Source organism: Lepus europaeus, chromosome 7, assembly GCF_033115175.1.
Source record: "Lepus europaeus isolate LE1 chromosome 7, mLepTim1.pri, whole genome shotgun sequence".
Taxonomy (NCBI): domain Eukaryota; kingdom Metazoa; phylum Chordata; class Mammalia; order Lagomorpha; family Leporidae; genus Lepus; species Lepus europaeus.
The window spans coordinates 63,443,541-63,465,539 of record NC_084833.1 but is presented as its reverse complement, the minus strand read 5'-3'; the positions used below and the strand labels follow the sequence as shown (position 1 = coordinate 63,465,539).

Below are 21,999 nucleotides of genomic sequence, written 5' to 3'. Positions count from 1 at the left end.
CCTGGCAGGTCAGTGATCATGCTGCGGCACAGGCTTTTCCACTTGGGCACCTTTCCACTAGACTCCAGGTGCCTCAAAGGCAGAGTCCACCACAGAGGCATTCAGTAAGTATTAGCTGAACAAAGGAAAGAAATAAAAGAAGGAAGGGAGAATATAAACTGTGAAGTTCTGTAGCACAGAGGCTGTATGATCCTCTCTGGATGTCTTTAAGATCCAGACAGGTCTGACTGCAAAAAAGGAATCAGAGTTGGCTTACTTGAACCAAAAATGATTATTCAGCCTTGGGCTAGCCCAGGTCCAATATAGAGAAAATTACTGAGCTGCTTAAAGTTAAAAGTTCTAGATAATTTAAAATGAAATGTCAGTTCATATTTAAGCTTACTTTCCAGAGCAATCATTAAAGTTGGACAGTAAAAATCAAATTACCTCTCAATATGACTCTGAGTGTAATAAGAACAATCAGACAATTCATACAAAGATACTATATATAAATGGAGAAACAGAACCTTGATTTGAGTCACCATATGCTAGGCTAAGTCAATGTTAAAGACAAAAAAAAAAAAATTTTCCACTCTGTATAAGACCTGCATCATGCAAACAAATGGTGACTCACCTTGGACTCCTTGCATCCAGCTGATAAATGTTTCCATCTTGTGTCCCAGCCAATAGTGAGAAGCCAGAGAGGAAAGTACAGCAGTTGAAGGCATCTGAGCCAACAAAGAGGAAAACCTGGGAACAAGCAGGAGACAAAGATGCTATTTAAAAATGAATTTGTTTTCAGGAATAAACAGACACCAAAAAAGGGAATTTTTTTTACTATTTTTAGAGATATTATTATGTTTTTTCTCCTTTTAAATACTCTTGAACATAAATAAAGCATTCACCACTGAGAAGGAAGCACTCTGAAGATACCAGGAACCTGAGGTTGGCTGATGACTTAAGCAGTTTATGTAACACCAAATTCTGAGGCTGCAGTTTTCAAACTCCTACCCCTCAACACACTGACTCCCAAGATCCCTGCCACCAAAAATCCTCCTTCTCCCTCATTATAACTCTCTATTTGAGAAAACACCTGCAGTTCCTACATTTAAGTTTTGTTCCATGACGCTTCCAACAGCCTTTTGCAGTAAGATACTTTAGAAGAAAAGAAACAAACAAAGTGGCAATGTAAGGAACCACAATTCTCGCCAAATATCTGAAAAGAGAAATTATTAGATTTTCACTTATTCTTTATGATCTTATCTCCTTCTAAGGTTCTAAAAGGGAAAGGAAAACACAAAACCCTGATTTCTCTTTGGAAATAAAAGACAACATGAAAATTAGTGCAAAATCGGTAATGTCCAAGGCAGGCATTTGTCTTCATGATCAAGCTGCTGGGTAGGGCTCCCACATCCCATATCAGACGCCCTGGGTTCAAGTCCCAGCTCTGCTCTGAATTCCAGCTTCCCACTAACGCACTTCCTAGTAGGTAGTAGGTGATGGTTTAGATAGTTGGGTCACTGCCACCCACGTGGGAGACCTGGTTCGAATTCTCAGCTGACCACTGTACACATCTGGGAAGTGAACCAGCAAAGGGGATCTCTCTTTCTCCATCTACTTTCTGTCTCTGGGTCTCTCTCTGCCTCTCAAATAGACCAATTAAAAAATTTGTTTTAAATGGTAACAAATTCTGAAAATGAAAACATCACCAGACAATGGAGTAAGTAATAAGACAAAATGGAAATACAAAACCTATGGCCAAAACCAAATCATTAGAGTTGTTCTGGATTTGACAATGGGTGCTAAAAGGACATTTTAAAAATCTCATCTCAGGCAAGACCAAGTGTAGCTAAAAGCACAGTTTGCCCAGCAAAGCCTCAGGGGATGAAGGAGGACAATGTGGTAGTTCTTCTATAACATATTCTGCTCACTAATTATAACTGAGAATTCTGAATATACAAGTCCTTTACTCAGAATTTCTCCACATCACCTTAGAAGTAGAAATCCCCATAAAGAGAAAGCTATCCAACCACATTACTCTACAGAGGGTACACAGAGGACCAGAGAGGGAAAGTGAGCTTGCAAAACAGCACAGCAATTAATCCCTTAGCCCAGTGAGGTAAGTCCCATTATGCCCAGTTTAGTGATAATGAAACTGAGGCGCAGAGCAGCTAAGCAACCTATCCACCATGACAACCAGTAAGCAGAAGAGCTAGGATATATGTTGTGCCTATTCCGAGTCCCATGCTCTTCATCCCTAGACTACATTGCTTCTCACCCGTGCCATGAACAGTGGGAACAAGCAGAAATGTTTCCAAAACAGCTTTTCAAGAATCTGAGTGACCCAGGGTGCCTCAGAGTTCAAATATCTAATAGGAACCACTTGCCGGCTGCCTGCTCTGTAGTCCCAAGCACTGAAGCTTCTTATCTTCCCGGGCCAACAGCAGCATTTTCGCCTCTGTTCCAACCTCCCGTTCACCTGCACAATAGATGAGCTATGTTAGTAACAGCCAGTCGGCTGGCAGTGCCCACAAAGCACAAATACTGATGGATGTTGACTGAATATGCTCTGTGTCAGTGATTTATTAAAACAATTATGCTCCATATCTCGCTGTGGTATTTACACAACTGTACATATCTGTACAACTCACATAAAATTAAAAGAATGATTTTGACTATATGTAAAATGTATCCCCAATAAATTCAAATTTAAAAACACCATGGGCCAGCATTGTGGTATAGTGAGTGAAAGCCCACCACCTGAGATGCTGGCATCCCATATGGGCACTGGTTCGATACCCGGCTGCTCCACTTCCAACTCAGCTCCCTGTTAATGTGCCTGGGAGAGGAGCAGAAGATGGCCCAAGTTCTTGGGTCCCTGCACCCACATGGGAGACTTGGAGGAAGCTCCTAACTCCTGGCTTCGGCCTGGCCCACCACCAGCCATTGAGGCCATTTGGGGAGTGAACCAGAGGATAGAGGATCTTTCTCTCTCTTTCTTTCTCTGTGTAACTCTTTCAAATAAATAAATAAATCTTAAATATGCACACACAGAGTTTGTAATGAAATTACTCATTTAGTGAATGTCTATTGAGGGTCTACTATGTATCCAACACTGTTTTAGGACTAAGAATTCGCAATGAACAGGCAAGGCCCTTAATTCTCATGGATTCCAGTGGAAAAAGACTATAGGTAAATAAACAAGTAGCATATTTTGAGACCGGTGAATTGTACAAAGTGAATGAAACAGGAAATGTATCAAAATGAGTACATGTGGGAGACTGAATGGAAGGATAATTTTAACAATTTTTTTTAACTTCAAGGGGTATATATATAGAGAGAGAGATCTTCCATCAGTTGGTTCACTCCCCAAATGCCTGCACAGGCAGGGCTAGAAGCCCAAAACTCAATCTGGGTCTCCCTCATGGGTTGCAGGACCCATCTACCTGAGTCATCACCTTCTGCCTCCTAGGTGTATACTAGGAGGAAGCTTTCCCAGGCCATAGCAGAGAGCTAGATCGGAAATGGAGCAGCTGTGTCTCGAATTGGTGCCGATATGGGATGCTGGCACGGCAGGTGGCGGCTTAACCCGCTACACCACAGCACCAGTCCGTTGTGGCCATTTGGAGAGTGAATGAGCAGACAGAACATCTCTCTCCATCTTTCCCTCTTTCTCTGTCACTCTGCCTTTCAATAAATAAATAAATCTTCAAAGAAAATAAATAAAAAATAAAAATGCTCTGTTGGGGTCAGTTTTCAACGGAAACGTGAATGCTGAACGGAAACCAGTCATGTGAATGGTGGTGTGAAGTGCCCTCCAGACTAAGGAAATAAGGCGGCAAAGGCGAGGGGCTGCTGGGCTGCAAGAACAAACAGAAGGCTGGAGGGGATCCTGGGTCAGAGAGCAGGGTGTGTTACACGCCATGCTAAGGGGTTACCATCTCAATACAGGTATAAAGGGAGACAACCAGAGGTTTTTAAGTTGGAGAGTAACATGCCTCATGGATTTTTAAGAAATGACTACAAAGAGTGCTCCAGTTCAGGAAGCAGTTGGCCTAGCAGTTTAGAGGCTCACATCCCATGGAAGAGTTCCTGGGTTTAAGTCTCAGCTCTGGCTCCTGACTCCAGCTTCCTGCTAATGCAGACCCTGGGAGGCAGTGGTGACAGCTCGATAACTGGGCTCCTGCCACCTACATGGGAGACCCAGATTTTGTTCCCAGATCTCAGCTTTGGCCTTGGCCCAATCCCAGCTGGGACATTTGGAGAGTGAACTTAATGCCAGACAGGAATGCACTCTCACTCTCTCCTCTCCCTGTGATATCTATTTCTCAAATAAAAACTTTTTTTTTTATTAAAGATTTATTTATTTGAAAGTCAGAGTTACAGAGAGAGAGGAGAGGCAGAGAGAGAGAGAGAGGTCTTCCATCCAATGGTTCATTCCCCAGTTGGCTGCAACAGCTGGAGCTGTGCCAATCTGAAGCCAGGAACCAGGAGCTTCTTGCAGGTGTCCCACATGGGTGCAGGGGCCCAAGGACTTGGGCCATCTTCTATTGCTCTCCCAGGAAATAGCAGAGAGCTGGATCGGAAGTGGAACAGCCAGGACTCAAACCAGCACCCATATGGGATGCCGGCGCTTCAGGCCAGGCATTAACCCGCTGCATCACAGCACTGGCCCCTCAAATAAAAACTTTTTAAAAATCTTAGTTTATTTCAGGCAAACTAATGTTTTACAGGAAGTACTTACTCAAACATGCTGACCTTAACATATACTTCCTTTGTCAATTTGAAACCAACAACAATGTAAGAGCAATAGTAAGTATTAATCTTGTAGTGAAAATAGAAATGGCAGCAAAAAAGGATAAGGGAAAAAAGAAGAAACTAAGCAAATGCTGAAGAGGGTTTTCTTAAACAAAACAGGCTCATGTATCATCACTGACTTACTGGGCACCTGCTCTGGGGAGCCAAGGTTTATGGAGTTGTCTGCAGCACCCACTGCCACTCCATTGATGGAGGAACCACAGTCTGCAAGGACTCCCAAGCAGGCTGAGCGCCCACAATCCCAAAGTCGTGCTGTCCCATCTCGAGATCCAGACACCACATTCCTGCCCCGCTCAACAATGGCTGTATCTAGGATACCTAAAATGGATAAAGAAGAAAGGAAGTCCAAGTGAAGAGAAGACAGTGCAACACAGTGACTCCATGCAGCAGTGGGTGTCCAGCAGGGCAGTTAAGATTTGGGAGCCTACAACCCATATGGGTCACTGGGTTCAATTCCTGGGACCACTCCCAATTCCAGTGCATCCTGTAAATATAAATTGCGACTTAAACCCATGGGAATCACAGCTCTATCTTGATCTATCTCTGATGTCCGGTGATGCAGTCATTCACCACCCTGCTTTCACTGTCACCTCAGCCCAAGGACTAATGAGAAAATGCAGGCACTTTTCTTTATCGCCCTCTCTCATTACTCTCAGCATACACACAGATGATATCCTGAGGAATACTTTTTTTTCTTATCAATTGTAGAAAACAACTATTTGTATAAGACTGTTAGTTCTAGATAGCAATCATGACTGAATAGCAAAGAAATTTCTGGTCCTTGGGGAAACAGCAGCTCATCAGAAACAGCCAGCGGACGAATTTCCTGTGTGTCTGTGACTAACTACCTTTGTTTTCTCTTTTCAGTGATTCATCTCTGGGCATCATTAGGGAGCCTTTTGGAGAAGCCACCCTTCATACCTCCTTTGTGACCTTTGAAGGTCACCACGCAGTTAGCATCTTCTGCTGACCAGATCTTGAGCTGGGCATCCATTCCCCCACTCAGAACCACAAGGCCTGATGGGAAAAACCTGCAACAATTCACATCAAACACATGTCCTTCCAATACTCTCTGGAAAAACAAAAGAAAATTCCATGCTAGTTCTCTTGTCCATCCCTTAATGTTCTCACTTCCCACATTTTGGTCCCTTATGAAATACCCACATACTATAACCAAATGGTAAGTTTAACGAAGGATGTCCAAAGAATATCTTAAGTTCATCTGTCTACCGTGTAGTGTTCTAAGAGCTGCTGGCTCCCTTTCCTGGGATTTAGCAAAAATGTTATAGAACTGAATTCCCTTGCTCTCACATCCACCCCTAAGTCTATCTAGTTCTAGGAATAAGGAACTGAGAAGGCTTGGGAACTTAAATTTCTCTCTTCTTAAAATCCTCTACTTAGGTTGCAGGCTCAGTCATATATTCAGTGTAACAGCTCAGTATTGGAAACCAATCACTGAAGGCAGTTCAGTCAAGGGCCCACTCACTTAGATATTCACTGGCCTGGCTTCTCAACTCTTCCAGCCCAACTCTGATCTGCGAAATCACTAAGTTTGAGAATGGTATTATAATCAACAAATGGGAGAACAGAAGTCAATGCATGTCCAGTGACCCTACATTTTTAGCATGGGCCACTCTTCCTTCCATGACCCATCAGGGTTTCTCAAGCTACCCTTCATGTATAAAACCTTAAATATCCAAATCCTTTACTCTGGATTCTCCATTGGAAGCCTGCCAGATCTTCATGTTCCCATCAGTACTAGAAGACACACCAAGGCCGCCTCCACTGGAAATGTCCAGGCATGTTATCTGTTCAAAAGACAAAACAACAAATGTTGTAAGTAAGGAATTACTCTTATTTCTGTGACAGATCCTATAACCCTCCCTTTTTCCACACTCCTCCAAGACATCTTCAAGCCTATGCCTCCCAATACAAAAGACACGTGTTTGATGTGAAGGATGAGTTATTATCACTTACTTCCCAACAAGACCAGAGCCAATGCCTTCTACTTTTCCGAACAAGACAACACTCCCATAAACATCTATAGTCTCCTGCTTCAGCTAAAACACTTTCCCTGTCCCCATTTTGTTTTCATAGTTTCTACCCTCTGCTAATTTTTTTGCAGTAGCTTTCCTAATTCTTAGAAACCCACTTATAAACAAAACAACATCCTTCAATACATACTAGAATTCAAGGAATAACAAAAATACTTCCATATAGATTCCATATATATCTACGTACAGATATATAAATGTTTCAGAATAAGTAATACAGAATTCTCAGATTTACTTCTGCTGTTCTAGTATCAGCAATCACTTCTTGCACGTATACCCTTCTTATTAAATGGCATTAAAAGAAAACATCCAGTTCCAAGTATTTCAGAAATGTCTGACATATTCCCAGCAACACTGACTCCCACATGGCCTAAATTAAGGAAAAGTAGACTGTGACTTTAATTATCTAATCTCCCATTTTCACTCTATGTCAATTAAGCCATAATGAAGAGATTTGGCAAGAACTATAGGAATATTTGGGTAAATTTATAACATTTTAAGACTTTCCTTCTTTATTTTGGTTCCTCAGAATTAAAGCACTATTAACTTAATTGGAGATTCTTCAATTTTAATAAATGGATGAATCATCTCTTAGTAAACTTACACAAGAGAAAGAGAAATAGCAAAAGGGCACCATCAATGATAAAAAAAATGACCTACTTCCCAAAGGTTTTCCCAACTCCCTCACAAGAGACTCATCATTTCCTCCCTGAGAATATCTCAGCACTATATTCACACATTGTAATGGTCAGCAGCCAACACACAGAAAGGAGGACTGCCTTCCCTAGCAGATATGTGGCAACATCTGGAAACAAGATTCAGGGAGGAGGGACAGTGGCCTGTTACAGGTTGAGGTACTGGATGCGGCTAAATGCCCTGCAATGCATAGAACAGTGCTCTATAACGAAGGATCCAGGTCAAGATGTCAATAGTTCCGAGGCTGAGAAACTTTGATATATCGTATTATATCCTCTCAGGAAACAGGGACTTTGTGTTACTTATCCCCAGTGCCTATCCTTAAAAAGAAATTAGGTCTAAACTACCTATTTCTTACAAAATGTTAGGAATTAACAGATTAAAGACCATACCAGCTATCTTCTTAGTCCAAAAAAAATTTTTAAAGACTTATTTATTTATTTGAAAGGCAGAGTTACAGAGTCAGAGTCAGAGAGAGAGAGAAGTCTTCCAACCACTGGTTCACTCCCCAGATGGCCACAATGGCCAGAGCTGCACCAATCTGAAGCCAGGAGCCAGCAGCTTCTTCCGGGTCTCCCACGTGGCTGCAAGGGCCCAAGGACCTGGGCCATCTTCTACTTTCCCAAGGCCATAGCAGAGAGCTGGATCAGAAGTGGAGCAGCTGGGACTTGAACCGGTGTCCATATGGGATGCCGGTATTGCAGGCAGTGGCCTCATGTCCAAACTTTTGTTAAAGAAAAACAGGAATGGGATCTACCATCCATAAATACCTACTATGTACCATACAGGTAATAAACAATACCTCAAGTAACCTCCCAAAAATCTGTTAGGTGTGACTCCTGTTTTTCACATGAGCAAACTGAGGCCTAAGAAGAGACTGAGTAATCCCCGAAGGCCACATGTTAGGAACCAGTATACAAATCTAGGTCAGATTCCAAAGCTAAAGATCTATTCCTGAGCTTCATGATAACAAAACAACAGACAATGAATTAATCATATATATCAAATAAAGATGACAATTTAATCACTGGGGTAGAAGATGAGTTACCTTATGATGTTATGAGTTGTTTAATAATTTTAAAATTGGAATTTTAAAAATGAAAATACTAAAATAAATGGCCTGGGAGTGCAGTGGAGGATGGCCCAAGTGCTTGGGCCCTGCACCCCATGGGAGACCAGGAGAAGCACCTGGCTCCTGGCTTCGGATCAGCACGATGTACCGGCTGCAGTGTGCCAGCCACGGCGGCCATTGGAGGGTGAACCAATGGCAAAAGAAGACCTTTCTCTCTGTCTCTCTCTCTCTCTCACTGTCCACTCTGCCTGTCAAAAAAAAAAATACTAAAATAAAAACAAATTTACATAATTTCAAAAATAATGTAGCTGGCACTACAACTGCCTTATGGTAAGCATTCAACATGATCTTCAGTAGCAGAATGTGCAGCCGTGATAGTGAAGACCTCGTGAGACGTGAACACACGCACTGTGGGCACCACACAGTATGCTTTTCAGAGGAAATGTACAGCAATGATTAACCCCACAAGTCAGTGTAACAGAAGTCAGTTAGAACATATTCTATAACCCAACAATTCTATTTAACACATGTATTCCAATTTCTTTCTACCTTCTTAAGTAGAAGTTTAGCTGCAAGTATACTTAAAAAATTTGAAATCATGAAGTTGGGAATACCTGCACATACAGTAATAAAAAACTAGAAAAATAAATGACAGTAAAGTCATAAAACAAAGCATTGCAGCTTTTTAAAAATATGCTTATTTATTTATTTGAAAGGTACAGCGACAGAGATAGAAGGAGAATCAGAGAAAGAAAGAGATCTTCTATCTGCTGATTCCACTCCCCAGATGGCTGCAATAGGCAGGGCTGGGCCAGGCTGAAGCCAGGAACCTGGAACTCTATTTGGAGTAGCCAAGCTTAGACTGGTGTGCTCTAATATGGGATGCCAGCATCACAGTGGCTTAACCCCCTACGCCACAAGACTGGGCCTATCACTACGTAGATTTTAAAAGATGATGTAAGGCTGACTGTTGTGGTACAGCAGGTTAAGCTGTGGCTTGGGATCCCCACATCCTATATCACAGTGCCTGGGATTGACTTCCAATCCAGCTTTCTGCTAATGTGTCTGGGAAGGCAGCAGATAACCCAAGTACTAGGGTTCCTGTCACCCATGTGGGAAACTCTAAGATAGAGTCCCCAGCTCCTGGCTTTGGCCTGGCCCAGACCTATTGTGGGCATTTAGGGGGTGAACAGTGGATGAAAGATCTATCTCTCCGTCTCTTTGTTATTCTACTTATCAAGTAAATAAGTAAAAGAATACATAGAAAGATGACACAGAACACTTATAAGTAATCAAAACCATGTTATAAAATAGCATGGAGGTTGGTGTTGTGGTGCAGGGAGCAATGTCATCACTCACAATGCTAACATACCATGTTGGAAGGCCGGTTCAAGACCTGGGTGCTCTGCTTCCAATCCTGGAAGAGCAGCAGAAGATGGCCCAAGTCCTTGGGCTTCTGCCACCCATGTGGGAGACTGGAATGGAGTTCCAAGCTCCTGGCAGCCTGGCCTGACCCTGGCTATTACAGCCATCTGGGGAGTAAGCCAGTGGATGAAATCTCTATCTCTATCTCTATCTCTATCTCTATCTCTATCTCTATCTCTATGTCTATCTCTATCTCTCTCTCTCTCTCTCTCTCTCTCCCATTCTGTCACTCTTTCAAATCAATTAATAAATCTTTAATTAAAAAGAAAGCATGTAATATAAAAATGTGCTTTGGTAAAATATTTAAAGAAAAGACTGATAGGGACTGGCACTGTGGCATAGTGGGTAAAGCCACTGCCTACAGTGTTGGCATCCCATATGGGTGCCATTTCAAGTCCCAGCTGCTCCACTTCCAGTCCAGCTTTCTGCTACAGCCTAGGAAAGCAGCAGAAGATGGCCCAAGTCCTTGGGCCCCTGCACTCACATGGGAGACCCTGAAGAAGCTCCTGGCTCCTGGCTTTGGATCAGTGTAGCTCCAGCTGTTGTGGCCAACTGGGGAGTGAACCAGCAGATGGAAGACCTCTCTCTCTTTCTCTCTCTCTGCCTCTCCTTCTCTGTGTAATTCTTTCAAATAAATAAATAAATCTTAAAAAAAAAAAAAGATTGCTAGAATTACAATAATGATATATAAAGTTTAGCATGATGCTGGCTCATAGTAAGCAAACAGTAAATATTAGCTATTACTACTACATTATTTGTAAAGGCTACAGTGAAGCAAATTTACAACAGTTATTTTTAGGTTATAGAAATAGAAGTAATTTTCACTTCCTTTTATATTTCCTAAATATTAATCATTAAATACATATTTGTTTTCACAATAACAGTAACAAACAGCTCTTTTAAAAAATATGCTACACAGGAAAAAGCAGACAACTTTAATGTGATCAGTTTATTCATCAGTTTCTAACTGTTAATTTGGAAAAGCTCATGGTAGTAGAAAGGGTTTTATTACAAAGATTTCTGAAAACTATTCTTCAATCTGGTCTTACTGGAGTTTTGAGAAAGTGTCCTTGCACTGTAAACAAAGGAATAAAATACAAGTAGTGGCATATTACGCAGGCATCCACCATTCTATCACTATCCGAAATCTGCTAAGTATCTCTGCTAAAACATCAAAGAAAATTTCATACATCTTTAAGTTTACCAATAAACAGATTTTATACACATATTCTATGTGGACCTGAGTACATGTTTTTGTCAAACATTTCACATTTGATTACCTGTACCATCATACAAGGCAAAATAAATGAAAGATACATTAATTATGAATATATTTATAGCACTAGACAAGCAGATAAAACAAAAAGTTAACATGCTATTACATTTTTCTCTTAATTGTATCAAAGTACTTACACTCTTTGTATGAATTCTGGAAAAAGTAGTATATGGTGCCAAAAACTTAGAAGATGCATTTTCCTTCGGACAGGAAATATGAATGCTTTTCTAAACAAAGAGGAAAAAGTGAAAACCATCAGTAAAGCTACTCCAATGAAATTAAAGTCTCTTCAAGAACACAGGACTACAGGAAATTCTCATCTTCTAGAGCGTATCTTCTCCAAACTTCCTTTCCCAGACCATAAAATTATTATTCCCCCATATCTTAGCTGTCCTTTAAACACAGAGGGCTGCAAAGTAATTTGGTATCACTGAAATGCCATTATCTTCAAATTGAAGTAAACTGTCCTACAGAAGACAGATCAATGAAGATACAACTGGTAAGTATAATGGTATTAACTTTTAGATGAAAATCTAATACAATACTGTCAACCTGCAGCGGGACAAGGAGTGGGATCCTCAGAAGAGTGCATAAAGAGATGAGAGAAAAGTCAGCTCCAGTCCCCGAGCCCAGGGGCTAAACACAAGCCTAAAAGTGAGCCTGGGGGTCAGTGCTGTGGTGCAGCAGGTGAAGCTGATGACACATCCCATATTAGAGTATCAGTGTAAGTCCTGGCTGATGTGCTGGGGAAGGCAGTAGAAGACAGCCTAAGTCCCTCGGCTCCTGCCACTCATGTGGGAGATCTGGATGGAGTTCCGGGGTCCTGCTTTTGGCCTGGTCCTGCCTGGGCTATTGCAGGCATTTGGAGAACAAATCAGCAAGTGGGAAGATTTCTTTCTACCTTATCTGTCCCCATCTCCTTCTCTCCCCCCCACCCCCATCACTCTTTCAAGTAAAATGAAAGTAAATAAAATTTTTCAATATATAAGTTTATTTTGGTGTATTATTTTGAAACCCATGGATAATCTTTACATAATATGCATTTTCCATTAACTTTTTGAAGATACTTATCTTCACGGATTTCAAAATTTTTTGCACCAAAATAAGCTAATCTTTTAATTCTAGTTTTCCACCAACCTTTTTGAAGCACCTTTCTATGTTGGCATGTCAAGGTAGCATACATAGAGATGTAAAAGGTTTGGTAAACTCTTACTCAAGGATTCTTGCACTATGACAGTCCTTTACTGTACAAGCAAAATGCCAACATCACCACCTAACTGTGTACCTCCTGTGAGGAGCTCAGGAGCTGCACGCCCCACAAAGGCCCCTGACCTCTAATCTCACAGGCAGCATCACTTCACAGTCTCTGGAAATGGCTGTGTCTTCTACAATCAAGATTTTCTGAACCTCTTCATATCCAACAAGCACAGATCCTCACACTTCATTAGAAAGAACAGTTTCAAAGTCGTAACACTCTCATCACCATAAATGAATATGCTCTTATTACAGGTGACCTACTCCTTGTAAAAGACAATTAGAATACCTATACAAACAGTACTTTCTTACCAGCACATCCATGCCTGGCTGCCTGAGGCCTTTCATTCAGTGAGTTTTCGCTTCTAACCGCACGATAAAGCCCATACTGTTCCAAGATAGCTGACCTGGATTTGGAACTGCCTATTGTACCAGGAACTAAAGAGTCAGCTAAACCATCTTGGCTGAATATTCATACCCTCAAGAATGCAAGGAGTTCTAAAACAGTGTTCAGGCCTCTGGAAGAATTGGTCTCAGATGACTTCATTTCTTTAGGGCAAATTACGTGAAAGAGTTAAAGAATCAGTGCTTTTCTCCTGCTTAGAAATCCTGCAAATCAACCTTTAACTCATGAACGACTACAGAGGAAGATAACTGTTGAACTACCTTCGAATGTAAGCAATAGACAATCATGCTGTTAAAGCATTTTAAAGAAAAGCTGCGGGAGATAATGAAACAGACAAAATTCAAGGGGGAAAAGTATGAGTATGCCACACTAAAATAAAACTCAAACTTTTTTTAAATCCTCCAGAGTTAGGCATTGAAGCATAATGACAGATCTACTGTTTAAAAGGACGATGTAGCAACATCAAATGGCAAAGTGACAAATGAATGTTAAACCATAAGCACTTACTGTCTGAACCCACCCAGCAGGTTCATGGAGTAATTAGCAATGCTGTTTGAAGAGATAGGGTTTGTTGCCAGGCCTGAGTATGAAGGGAAGAAATACAGATCAAGTATGTCCAATAAAAAACTGGAGTTATGAACTGAGATGTGCTGTTAACTCTAAAATATACATAGAATTTTCAGGGCTCAAGAAAAAAGTAACCTAAATATCAGCACCCAGGCTGCAGATGTACATTAGCAAAACACCTGAGAAAAATATAGGTTTGCAAGGTGGTATTACTTGGAATCAGAACTGGGTTTCTTCTTTATTTTTTTTAAAGATTTATTTATTTATTTGAAAGGCAGAGTTACAGAAAGGCAGAGGCAGAGGCAGAGAGAGAGAGAGAGAGAGAGAGAGAGAGAGGGAGAGAGGTCTTCCATTCACTGGTTCACCCCCCCAGATGGCTGCAACAGCTGGAGCTGAGCCAATCCAGGTCTCCCATGTGAGTGTAGGGGCCCAAAGATTTGGGCCATCTTCCACTGCTTCCCCAGACCATTGCAGAGAGCTAGTCGGAAGTGGAACAGCTGGGACCCGAACCAGCGCCCATATGGGATGCTGGCACTGTAGGCAGTGGCTTTACCCGCTACACCACAGCACTGATCCCAAAACTGGGTTTCAATTCCAGTACACAGTCTAACTGTCTTCAATTATTAGGCATTAATTAACTTCTGAGTTTGCTTATCTGCAAAGAGGAAAGTTAAAATGTCAATTCCAGGAGCCAGCACTGTGGCATAGCAGATTAAGCCACCGCCTGCAGCCCCATCATCCCATATGGGTGCCAGTTCAATTCTCGGCTGCTCCACTTCCGATCCCGCTCCTTGCTAATGGGCCTGGAAAGCAGCAGAAGCGGTTGAAATGCTTGGGCCCTGCACCCACATGGGAGACCAGAAGAAGCTCCTTGTTTCTGGCTTCGGATTGGCCCAGTACCAGTAGCTGCAGTCATCTGGGGGAAAAAACAGAAGATAGAAGGGCTCTCCCTCTCCCTCTCTAACTCTGCCTTTCAAATAAAATAAATCAATCTCCAAAAATGTCAATTTCAGGGGGCTGTTACAATAAGCAACAATAACTTCTATAACATTTTTGTTGCATCTAAACTAGTCTCATTCCCTATTAATCACACTTTGTGAGGCAAAATTTCATCTGTATTTTACAAATAGGGAAACTGAGGTTTGGAGATGTAAGTTACTTGTCCAAAATCATATAGCTGGTAAGCATCAGAGTTAATGAAAATTTACATCCCGATCTGACACTTTCTACAACCATAGCTGCTTATGAAAAACAAATATAAAATCTATAACATTCAGTCTATTACCTTGTACAAAGAAGGCAATGAATGAACATTTGCTAAAGGTCTTATGCAAAATAAACAAAGCATTCTCTATTATTTAAAGATTCCTTTATTTTAAAGACAGAGTTATAGAGAGGGAGGGACAGAGATAGAAATCTTCCATTCACTGGTTCACTCCCCAAATGGCTGCAACAGCCAGAACTGTGCCAGGCTGAAGCCAAGAGCTTCATCCAGGTCTCCCTTGTGGATGCAGAGGCACAAGTTCTTGGGCCATCTTCCGCTGCTTTCCCAAGTGCATTAGCAGCGAGCTGAATCAGAAGTGGAGCAGCTGGGATTCAACCCAGTGCCCATATAGGATGCTGCTTTACAGGTGATGGCCTTAGCGCTACTCAACAAAGCCAGTCTCTTGTTGGTATACTCTTTACAACTGGGGCCAATGTTGTGGCAGAGTGGGTTAAGCCACCACCTATGATGCAGGCTTCCCATATGAACACCAGTTTGAGTCCTGGGTGCTCCACTTCCAATTCAGCTTCCTGCTAATGCACCTAAAAGCAGATGAGGATAGCCCAAGTGCTTGGGACCCTGCCACCAATGTGGAGGACCTGGCCCAGCCCTGTTCACTGCAGCCATTTTGGGAATCAATCAGTGGAAGGAAGATTTCTCTTTCTCTCTCCCCCCCTTGTAACTCTGCCTTTCAAATAAATAAACAAATCTTAAAAAAAAAAAAAAAAAAAAAAAAAAAAAACCTCTACAACTAAAAATTATACAAAAAAAGAGAAAAAAAGGCTGGTTCACCCTTTGGGACTCATCCCACCAATACAAACTGACTGTAGCAGTCATGAGTAAGGAAAGGCTAATCATGGGTTGTAAAACATGTAGCTTAGCCATCTATTTACCTTAAAGACAAATGAGAAAACTATCACGTACTACTAATGAAGGCCTAGCCACACACAGATTGTAAGGCAATATTGTCCCATATGCTAGGTATTAGCCACATAAGGCTACAGAATAACTGAAATGTGGGAAATACAAATGAAGAATTTAATTTTTAATTTTATTTAATTCTAAAGATTAACTTAAAAACTGATACTTCATTCAATTACTGGAAAGCTTTTAGGTATGTTTGGAACTTTTGAGGTATGTGAATCAATGTTTTTAATTGTAAATTCAATACAGATCAAGTATTTCCAATAAAATATTACAGTCTGAATTGAGATGTGCCTCATGTGTAAACCACACATAGGAATTTGAAGACTTAATGAGAAAAACGAAATGTAAAATATCTCATTAATTGTTTTATATTCATTACAAGTTGAAATAATATCTTAGATACATCAGGTTAAGTAAGATATTAATTTCAGTATTTTGAATCCTTGCTTCCAAGATGGCGAAGGAACAACAGCCATGCCTAAAAGGGCCGCAGCCATGTGCAGCCTGTCTTCCACAAAAACTGTGCTGGATGTATGCCCAAGGACAAGGCCATTAAGAAGTTGGTCATCTGAAATATAGTGGAGGCTGAAGCCATTAGGGACATCTCCAAAGCAAGTGTCTACAAAACCTATGTGCTTCCCAAGCTACGTTATTGTGTGAGTTGTAGCAGTCACAGCAAAATTGTCAGAAATCAATCTCCTGAAGCCGGGAAGGACCAAACACCACCTTGCTGATTTAGACCTGCTGGTGCTGCCCCAGGGCCTCCACAAAGCCCATGTAAGGAGCTTAGTCTTTAAGGGCTGAAAAGAAACTATCCTCTGGAAAAATAAAATGGAAATTAATCCTTTAAAAAAAAAAAGCTAATTTCATCTGCTACTAAATGAGTTAAAATTACATACGCAGCTCAAATTATCAGAGCTGATGTAAGTAAGCAGAAGTTTGAATTTAAAAGTACATGTAACTATGAGAAAAAGCTCGACATTCAAAGGTAGCAAAACTTTTGATTACTGTAGAAATGAAATGGAGATGACATAGATGCAAAACAACCATATAAATATCTAAAGCAGATACACATCCCACCACATTTAAAAGGTGTAAGAATATACCTTGTTGACTTCATTCACAATAAACCCTTCTGAAGCTGTAACCTCGGGGACACCATCTAGGCCAAGTCCTTGACAAGTCAGGCTGCCATACAAAGATGGCTTCCCTGTAGAGCACAAAAGACGCATAGCTTAGAAAAACAAGAAAAATTTAAGATTTTTTTTTCCTGGAAGGTCCAATTCAGGCATCTCTACAGATGAGATGCCCATTTAGAACAAAAAAAAAAACAAAAAAACAGTATGCGTTAACAGTCAGGTAAGGGGCTGGTGTTGTGAAACAGTGGGTAAAGCCACCCCTGCAATGCTGGCATCCCATATGGGTGCCAGTTCAAAACCCAGCTGCTCCATTTCGGATCCAGCTCCCTGCTAATGTGCCTGGAAAAGCAGTAGAGGATGACCCGAGTGCGTAGGCCCCTGCATCCATGTGGGAGACCCAGAAGCTCCAGGCTCTTGGTTTAGGCCTGGCACACTCCTAGCCTTTGCAGCCATTTGAGGAGTGAACCAGCAGATGGAAGGCCTCTCTCTGTCTCTCCCTCTGTCTGTAACTCTTTCAAATACATAAAAATACTGGGGCCGGTGCTGTGGCATAATGGGTTGGGCCTCTGTCTGCAGTGCTGGTATCCCATATGGACGCTGGTTTGAGTCCTGACTGCACCACTTCCGATCCAGCTCTCTGCTATGGCCTGGGAAAGCAGTAGAATATTGCCCCCATTCTTGGGGCCCCTGCACCTGCGTGGGAGACCCAGAGGAGGCTCCTGGCTCTGGATCAGCACAGCTCCGGCCATTGCGGCCAACTGGGGAATGAACCAGCAGATGGAAGACCTCTCTCTCTCTGCCTCTCCTTCTCTCTCTGTGTAACTCTGACTTTCAAATAAATAAATCTTAAAAAAAAAAATACATAAAAATAAATCTTTAAAAAAACTCAGGTCAGATGAAACGGAAAGAGCATTAGGTTAGGCAAACCTATTTACAATGGAATACACTGAAAGACTAAATTAAGAACAAAGACATAGGGGTCTGCCTCTCTTAGAGCCCCCTTCCTGATATCTGTAGGCTTCTGACTTAAATAAATCCTACTTTTCTATCTGCAAAAAAAGAAAAAAAGAAAAAAATAAAAGGAGGGGGGGTTAGATATGCTATAGCATGGGCAGAGAAAACTGCTAGAGTGATCTCTTGTTTTTTGGCTGTGAAATGGAATTCTTCCAGCACAGAAGGTAAAGATCAATGTTAGGGGTATGTGTTATAATCAAGTAGGGTAAGCCATCACTTGGAATGCTTGCATTCCACATCAAAGTGCCTGCTTCATATCCCAGCTACTCCATGTCTGATCTAGCTTCCTGCTAATGCACCTGGGATGCAGCAAATGATGACCCAAATGCTTGGGTCCCTGCCACTCACAGGAGAGACTCCAAGGAGTTTCTGGCTTCTGGCTTCGGCCTGGCTCTGCACCAGCTGTTTGGAGCATTTGGGGAGTAAACCGGCAGATGGAAGATCTTTTTCTTTCTCTTTGGCTCTGTCTCTGTCTCTCTTTGTGTCTGCCTTTCAAGTATATGGACATAAATATTTTCTAAAAAAGATACATTAAGGCTGGTGCCATGGCACAGTGGGTTACTTCCCCACCTGCGGTGCCAGCATCCCATATGGGTGCCAGTTCTAGTTCCGGCTGTACCACTTCCAATCCAGCTCTCTGTGATGGCCTGGGAAAGCAGTGAAGGATGGCCCGGGAAAGCAGTGAAGGATGGCCCAAGCACTTAGGGCCCTGTACCCACATGGGAGACCTGTTAGAAGCTCCTGACTCCTGGCTTCAGACTGGCGCAGCTCCAGCTGACGCAGCCATTTGGGGAGTGAATCAGCAGATGGAAGACCTTTCTTTCTTTCTTTCTTTCTTTCTTTTTTAAAGATTTATTTATTTGAAAGACAGAGTTAGAGAGAGAGGTAGAGACAGAGAGAGAGGTCTTCCATTTGCTGGTTTACTTCTCAGATTGTCGCAACGGCTGGAGTTGCGCCGATCTGAAGCCAGGAGCCAGGAGCCTCCTCTGGGTCTCCCACATAGGTGCAGGGACCCAAGAACGAAGGCCATATTCTACTGCTTTCCCAGGCCATAGCAGAGAGCTGGATTAGAAGAGGAGCAGCCAGGACTAGAACCAGTGCCCATATGGGATGCCGGCACTTCAGGCCAGGGCATTAACCCGCTGTGCCACAGCGCTGGCCCCAAAGACCTTTCTTTCTATTTCTCCCTTTCACTGTCTGTAACTCTACCTTTCAAATAAATAAATAAAGCCTTTAAAAAATAAAAAGGCAAATGAACTGCTCCTGGTGTCCAGCAGGAAGCTGTCAAAAAAGAAAAAAAAAAAGATCAACATTAAAGTGTATGAGGATACTTCAAAAAGTTCATGGAATGTAGAATTAAAAGGTATGTTTACTTTGGTGCAAAAAAATTTTGAAATCCAGCATATAAAGGCCCTTCAAACAGTTTATGGAAAATGTATATTATGAAAAAACCACACCTGGATTCCAAATTTTAAGACTTATGCATTTATTTATTTGAACAAGAAGGAATGAGGTATCAGTTAAAACATCACTTTGGTCATAGCAGTCACAGAAAAGGTAATTGAAGGATAACTCATCAGGAACTCATAATCGAGGACGGAAATCTGGACTACAAGACCAAGGAAAGGAGCAGGAGACAGGAAAGTGGTATAAAGGCTATTTCAAAAAGATGTCACAGAGGACTGAGGAAACTGCGCTTTTCGTCTCCCTCCTAGATTCCCTGCCTTCACCCTAGAAGTATGGCCTTCAGGGTACAGCATTTAAACCAACCTACCGGCAGCACCATCAATGACCTCTCCACACTCTCACACTAACTAAAACAACCTCAGCCTCAGCTCTACCCACCATGCCACACACTGCCCCCCTCAGCTCTTTAACAGGGAACTGGATCAGAAGTGGAAAAACCCGGACTAAACTGGCACCCAAATGGGATGCCAATACCACAGGTGGAGGCTTAACCTACTATGCCACAGCGCTGGCATATATATATACCTTTTAAAGTGTTTTTAAGAACTGACAATGCACCTGGGAAAGCAGCAGAGGATGCCCCAAGCACTTGGGTTCCTGCCACTCACATGGAAGACATGGATGGAATTCTAGGCTCCTGGCTTCAGCCTGGGCTATCCCAGCTGTGTGGGCATTTGGGGAGTGAACCACCAGATAGCAGATATTTCTTGGTTCTTCCCCTCCTGTCATTCTACCTTTCAAATAAATAAATAAATTGTAAAAAACAAACAAACAAAAGAAAAAAAAAAAAACTACAAGTGTAGACCAATTAGTTCCCAGCTCCTATCTTTGGACTGGCCCAGCCCTGGCTACCATAGTCATTTGGGAAGTGCACCAAAAAAAGTTATTTTGTAAATCCTTTTTTTTTTTTTTTTTTTCTTAAAGAATCAGAGACAATACACAGATCATGAACATTATATTACCTGGAGGATGACAGCTCACCCAGGCCTCCCCTTCATCCTTCCTATAAGAGAGACAAAGTCTAATTAGGCTCATGGACAGTAGAACAGGACACCACTTGTACAAAGGGAGATAGGTCATATAATTTCCAATTTGGTCAGAGTAATTAGACGTGACATCCTGCCATACATAGATTATTCTAAGACAAACTTTGTTGAAGAAATACTTATGTATTAGGTACTTAATGAACAGATATTTGCTTGTTAAATCAATGCCCAAATACTTCCATCACTGGAGAGTTTACTTAGAAAAACCAAGGTTACTTATATTTAGATATTTATGTGGATTATTTTAAACCAAGGCCTGGACTGGTCACTTTCCATATAGTATCATTAGTCCTCGAAACAACCAAATAAGATATCATTATTTTATCCACCTTAAGTATTAAAAACTAGGCTCAGGGGCCAGTGCTGTGCCTCACTTGGTTAATCCTCTGCCGTGGCGCCAGCATCCCATATGGGTGCCAGATTCTGTCCCGGTTGCCCCTCTTCCAATCCAGCTCTCTGCTGTGGCCCAGGAAGGCAGTGGAGGATGGCCGAAGTGCTTGGGCCCCTGGGCCTGCATGGAAGACCAGGAGGAAGCACCTGGCTCCTGGCTTTGGATCAGTGCAGCGCGCCGGCCATGGCAGCCCTTTGGGGGGTGAACCAACGGAAGGAAGACCTTTCTTTCTGTCTCTCTCTCACTGTCTAACTCTGCCTGTCCAAAAAAACAAAACAAAACAAAACAAAAAACCAACTAGGCTCAGTGCTGGGCATATAGCCTACTAGTGTTACCAGTTAGGAGGCCCTTGTCCCATATCAGAGTACCTGGGTTCAATACCTGCCTCTAGCTCCTGAATAGCTTCCTGTGAATGCAGACCCCAGGAGGCAGCAGTGATGGTTCAAGCAATGGGGTTTATCATACCTTTGTGGGAGACCTAGATTGATTCCCAGGCTCCCAGCTTTGGCTCTGGCTACTCCATGCTGTCACAGGCACTTGGACAGGCACTTGGGGAATCAGATAGGGACCCCCCCCTCATTAAATAAAAACTGAAGTTCAGAGAAAGGTAACCTAACCAAAGTCACCTAGCCGTGATACCTGGGACTATCGCACAATTAGGTCTGACTTTTTTGACATTTCACATTGACGTTTTACATGTTTTATAATGTGCCTCCCCAATCATCCAAATCCTGCTCTCTTCACCTTAATATTTTCACACACTTTTGCGGTATGACAGAAAGTGTCTAGGCTTTAAAGACAGAAAGAGCTAGGCTGAAAGCCACCTCTATCATCTGATCAGCTGCATCATCTTGGATGAGTTATGCCCTGATCTGGCTCTTGCATTCTCTCACAGGTACCTGGTGGCACTTACTCAATGTGACTACTCATCCTGTACTACCACCTTCTGTTTTCTAGAAAGCAATCTTCATCTTAGTCCACCTAGGAAGGTGTAAATTTCTTAATCCTGATGCCTAGGGAACAAACGGCACAGTAGATGATGGCTAAATATATGCTAAATGAATGGTTTGCTCTGTGTCCTCTATTAAGACGTAGCTTCTGGAAGAGCAAGAACTTAAATTGAGAGAACACGTCCACAACAGAGCCTGGACAAGGCAGGTGCTTTTAAATAAAATCCTAACCTCGAGCGAGGGACCTAGACAAA

General features: G+C 42.1%; 1 protein-coding gene across 1 annotated transcript in view; it reads right to left on the bottom strand.

Annotated features, from left to right (window-relative positions):
• PAAF1 (proteasomal ATPase associated factor 1) overlaps positions 1 to 21,999 on the bottom strand; it is a 33,014-nt gene that overhangs the window by 10,568 nt on the left and 447 nt on the right. The window contains exons 2-9 of the mRNA XM_062196696.1: positions 20,321 to 20,361; positions 16,845 to 16,948; positions 11,458 to 11,547; positions 6,507 to 6,605; positions 5,719 to 5,869; positions 4,921 to 5,115; positions 2,367 to 2,458; positions 614 to 729 (exon numbers count right to left, since the gene is read on the bottom strand). Coding sequence (XP_062052680.1) covers positions 614 to 729; positions 2,367 to 2,458; positions 4,921 to 5,115; positions 5,719 to 5,869; positions 6,507 to 6,605; positions 11,458 to 11,547; positions 16,845 to 16,948; positions 20,321 to 20,361 — 888 coding nt within the window. The remainder of the gene's footprint in view (positions 1 to 613; positions 730 to 2,366; positions 2,459 to 4,920; positions 5,116 to 5,718; positions 5,870 to 6,506; positions 6,606 to 11,457; positions 11,548 to 16,844; positions 16,949 to 20,320; positions 20,362 to 21,999) is intronic.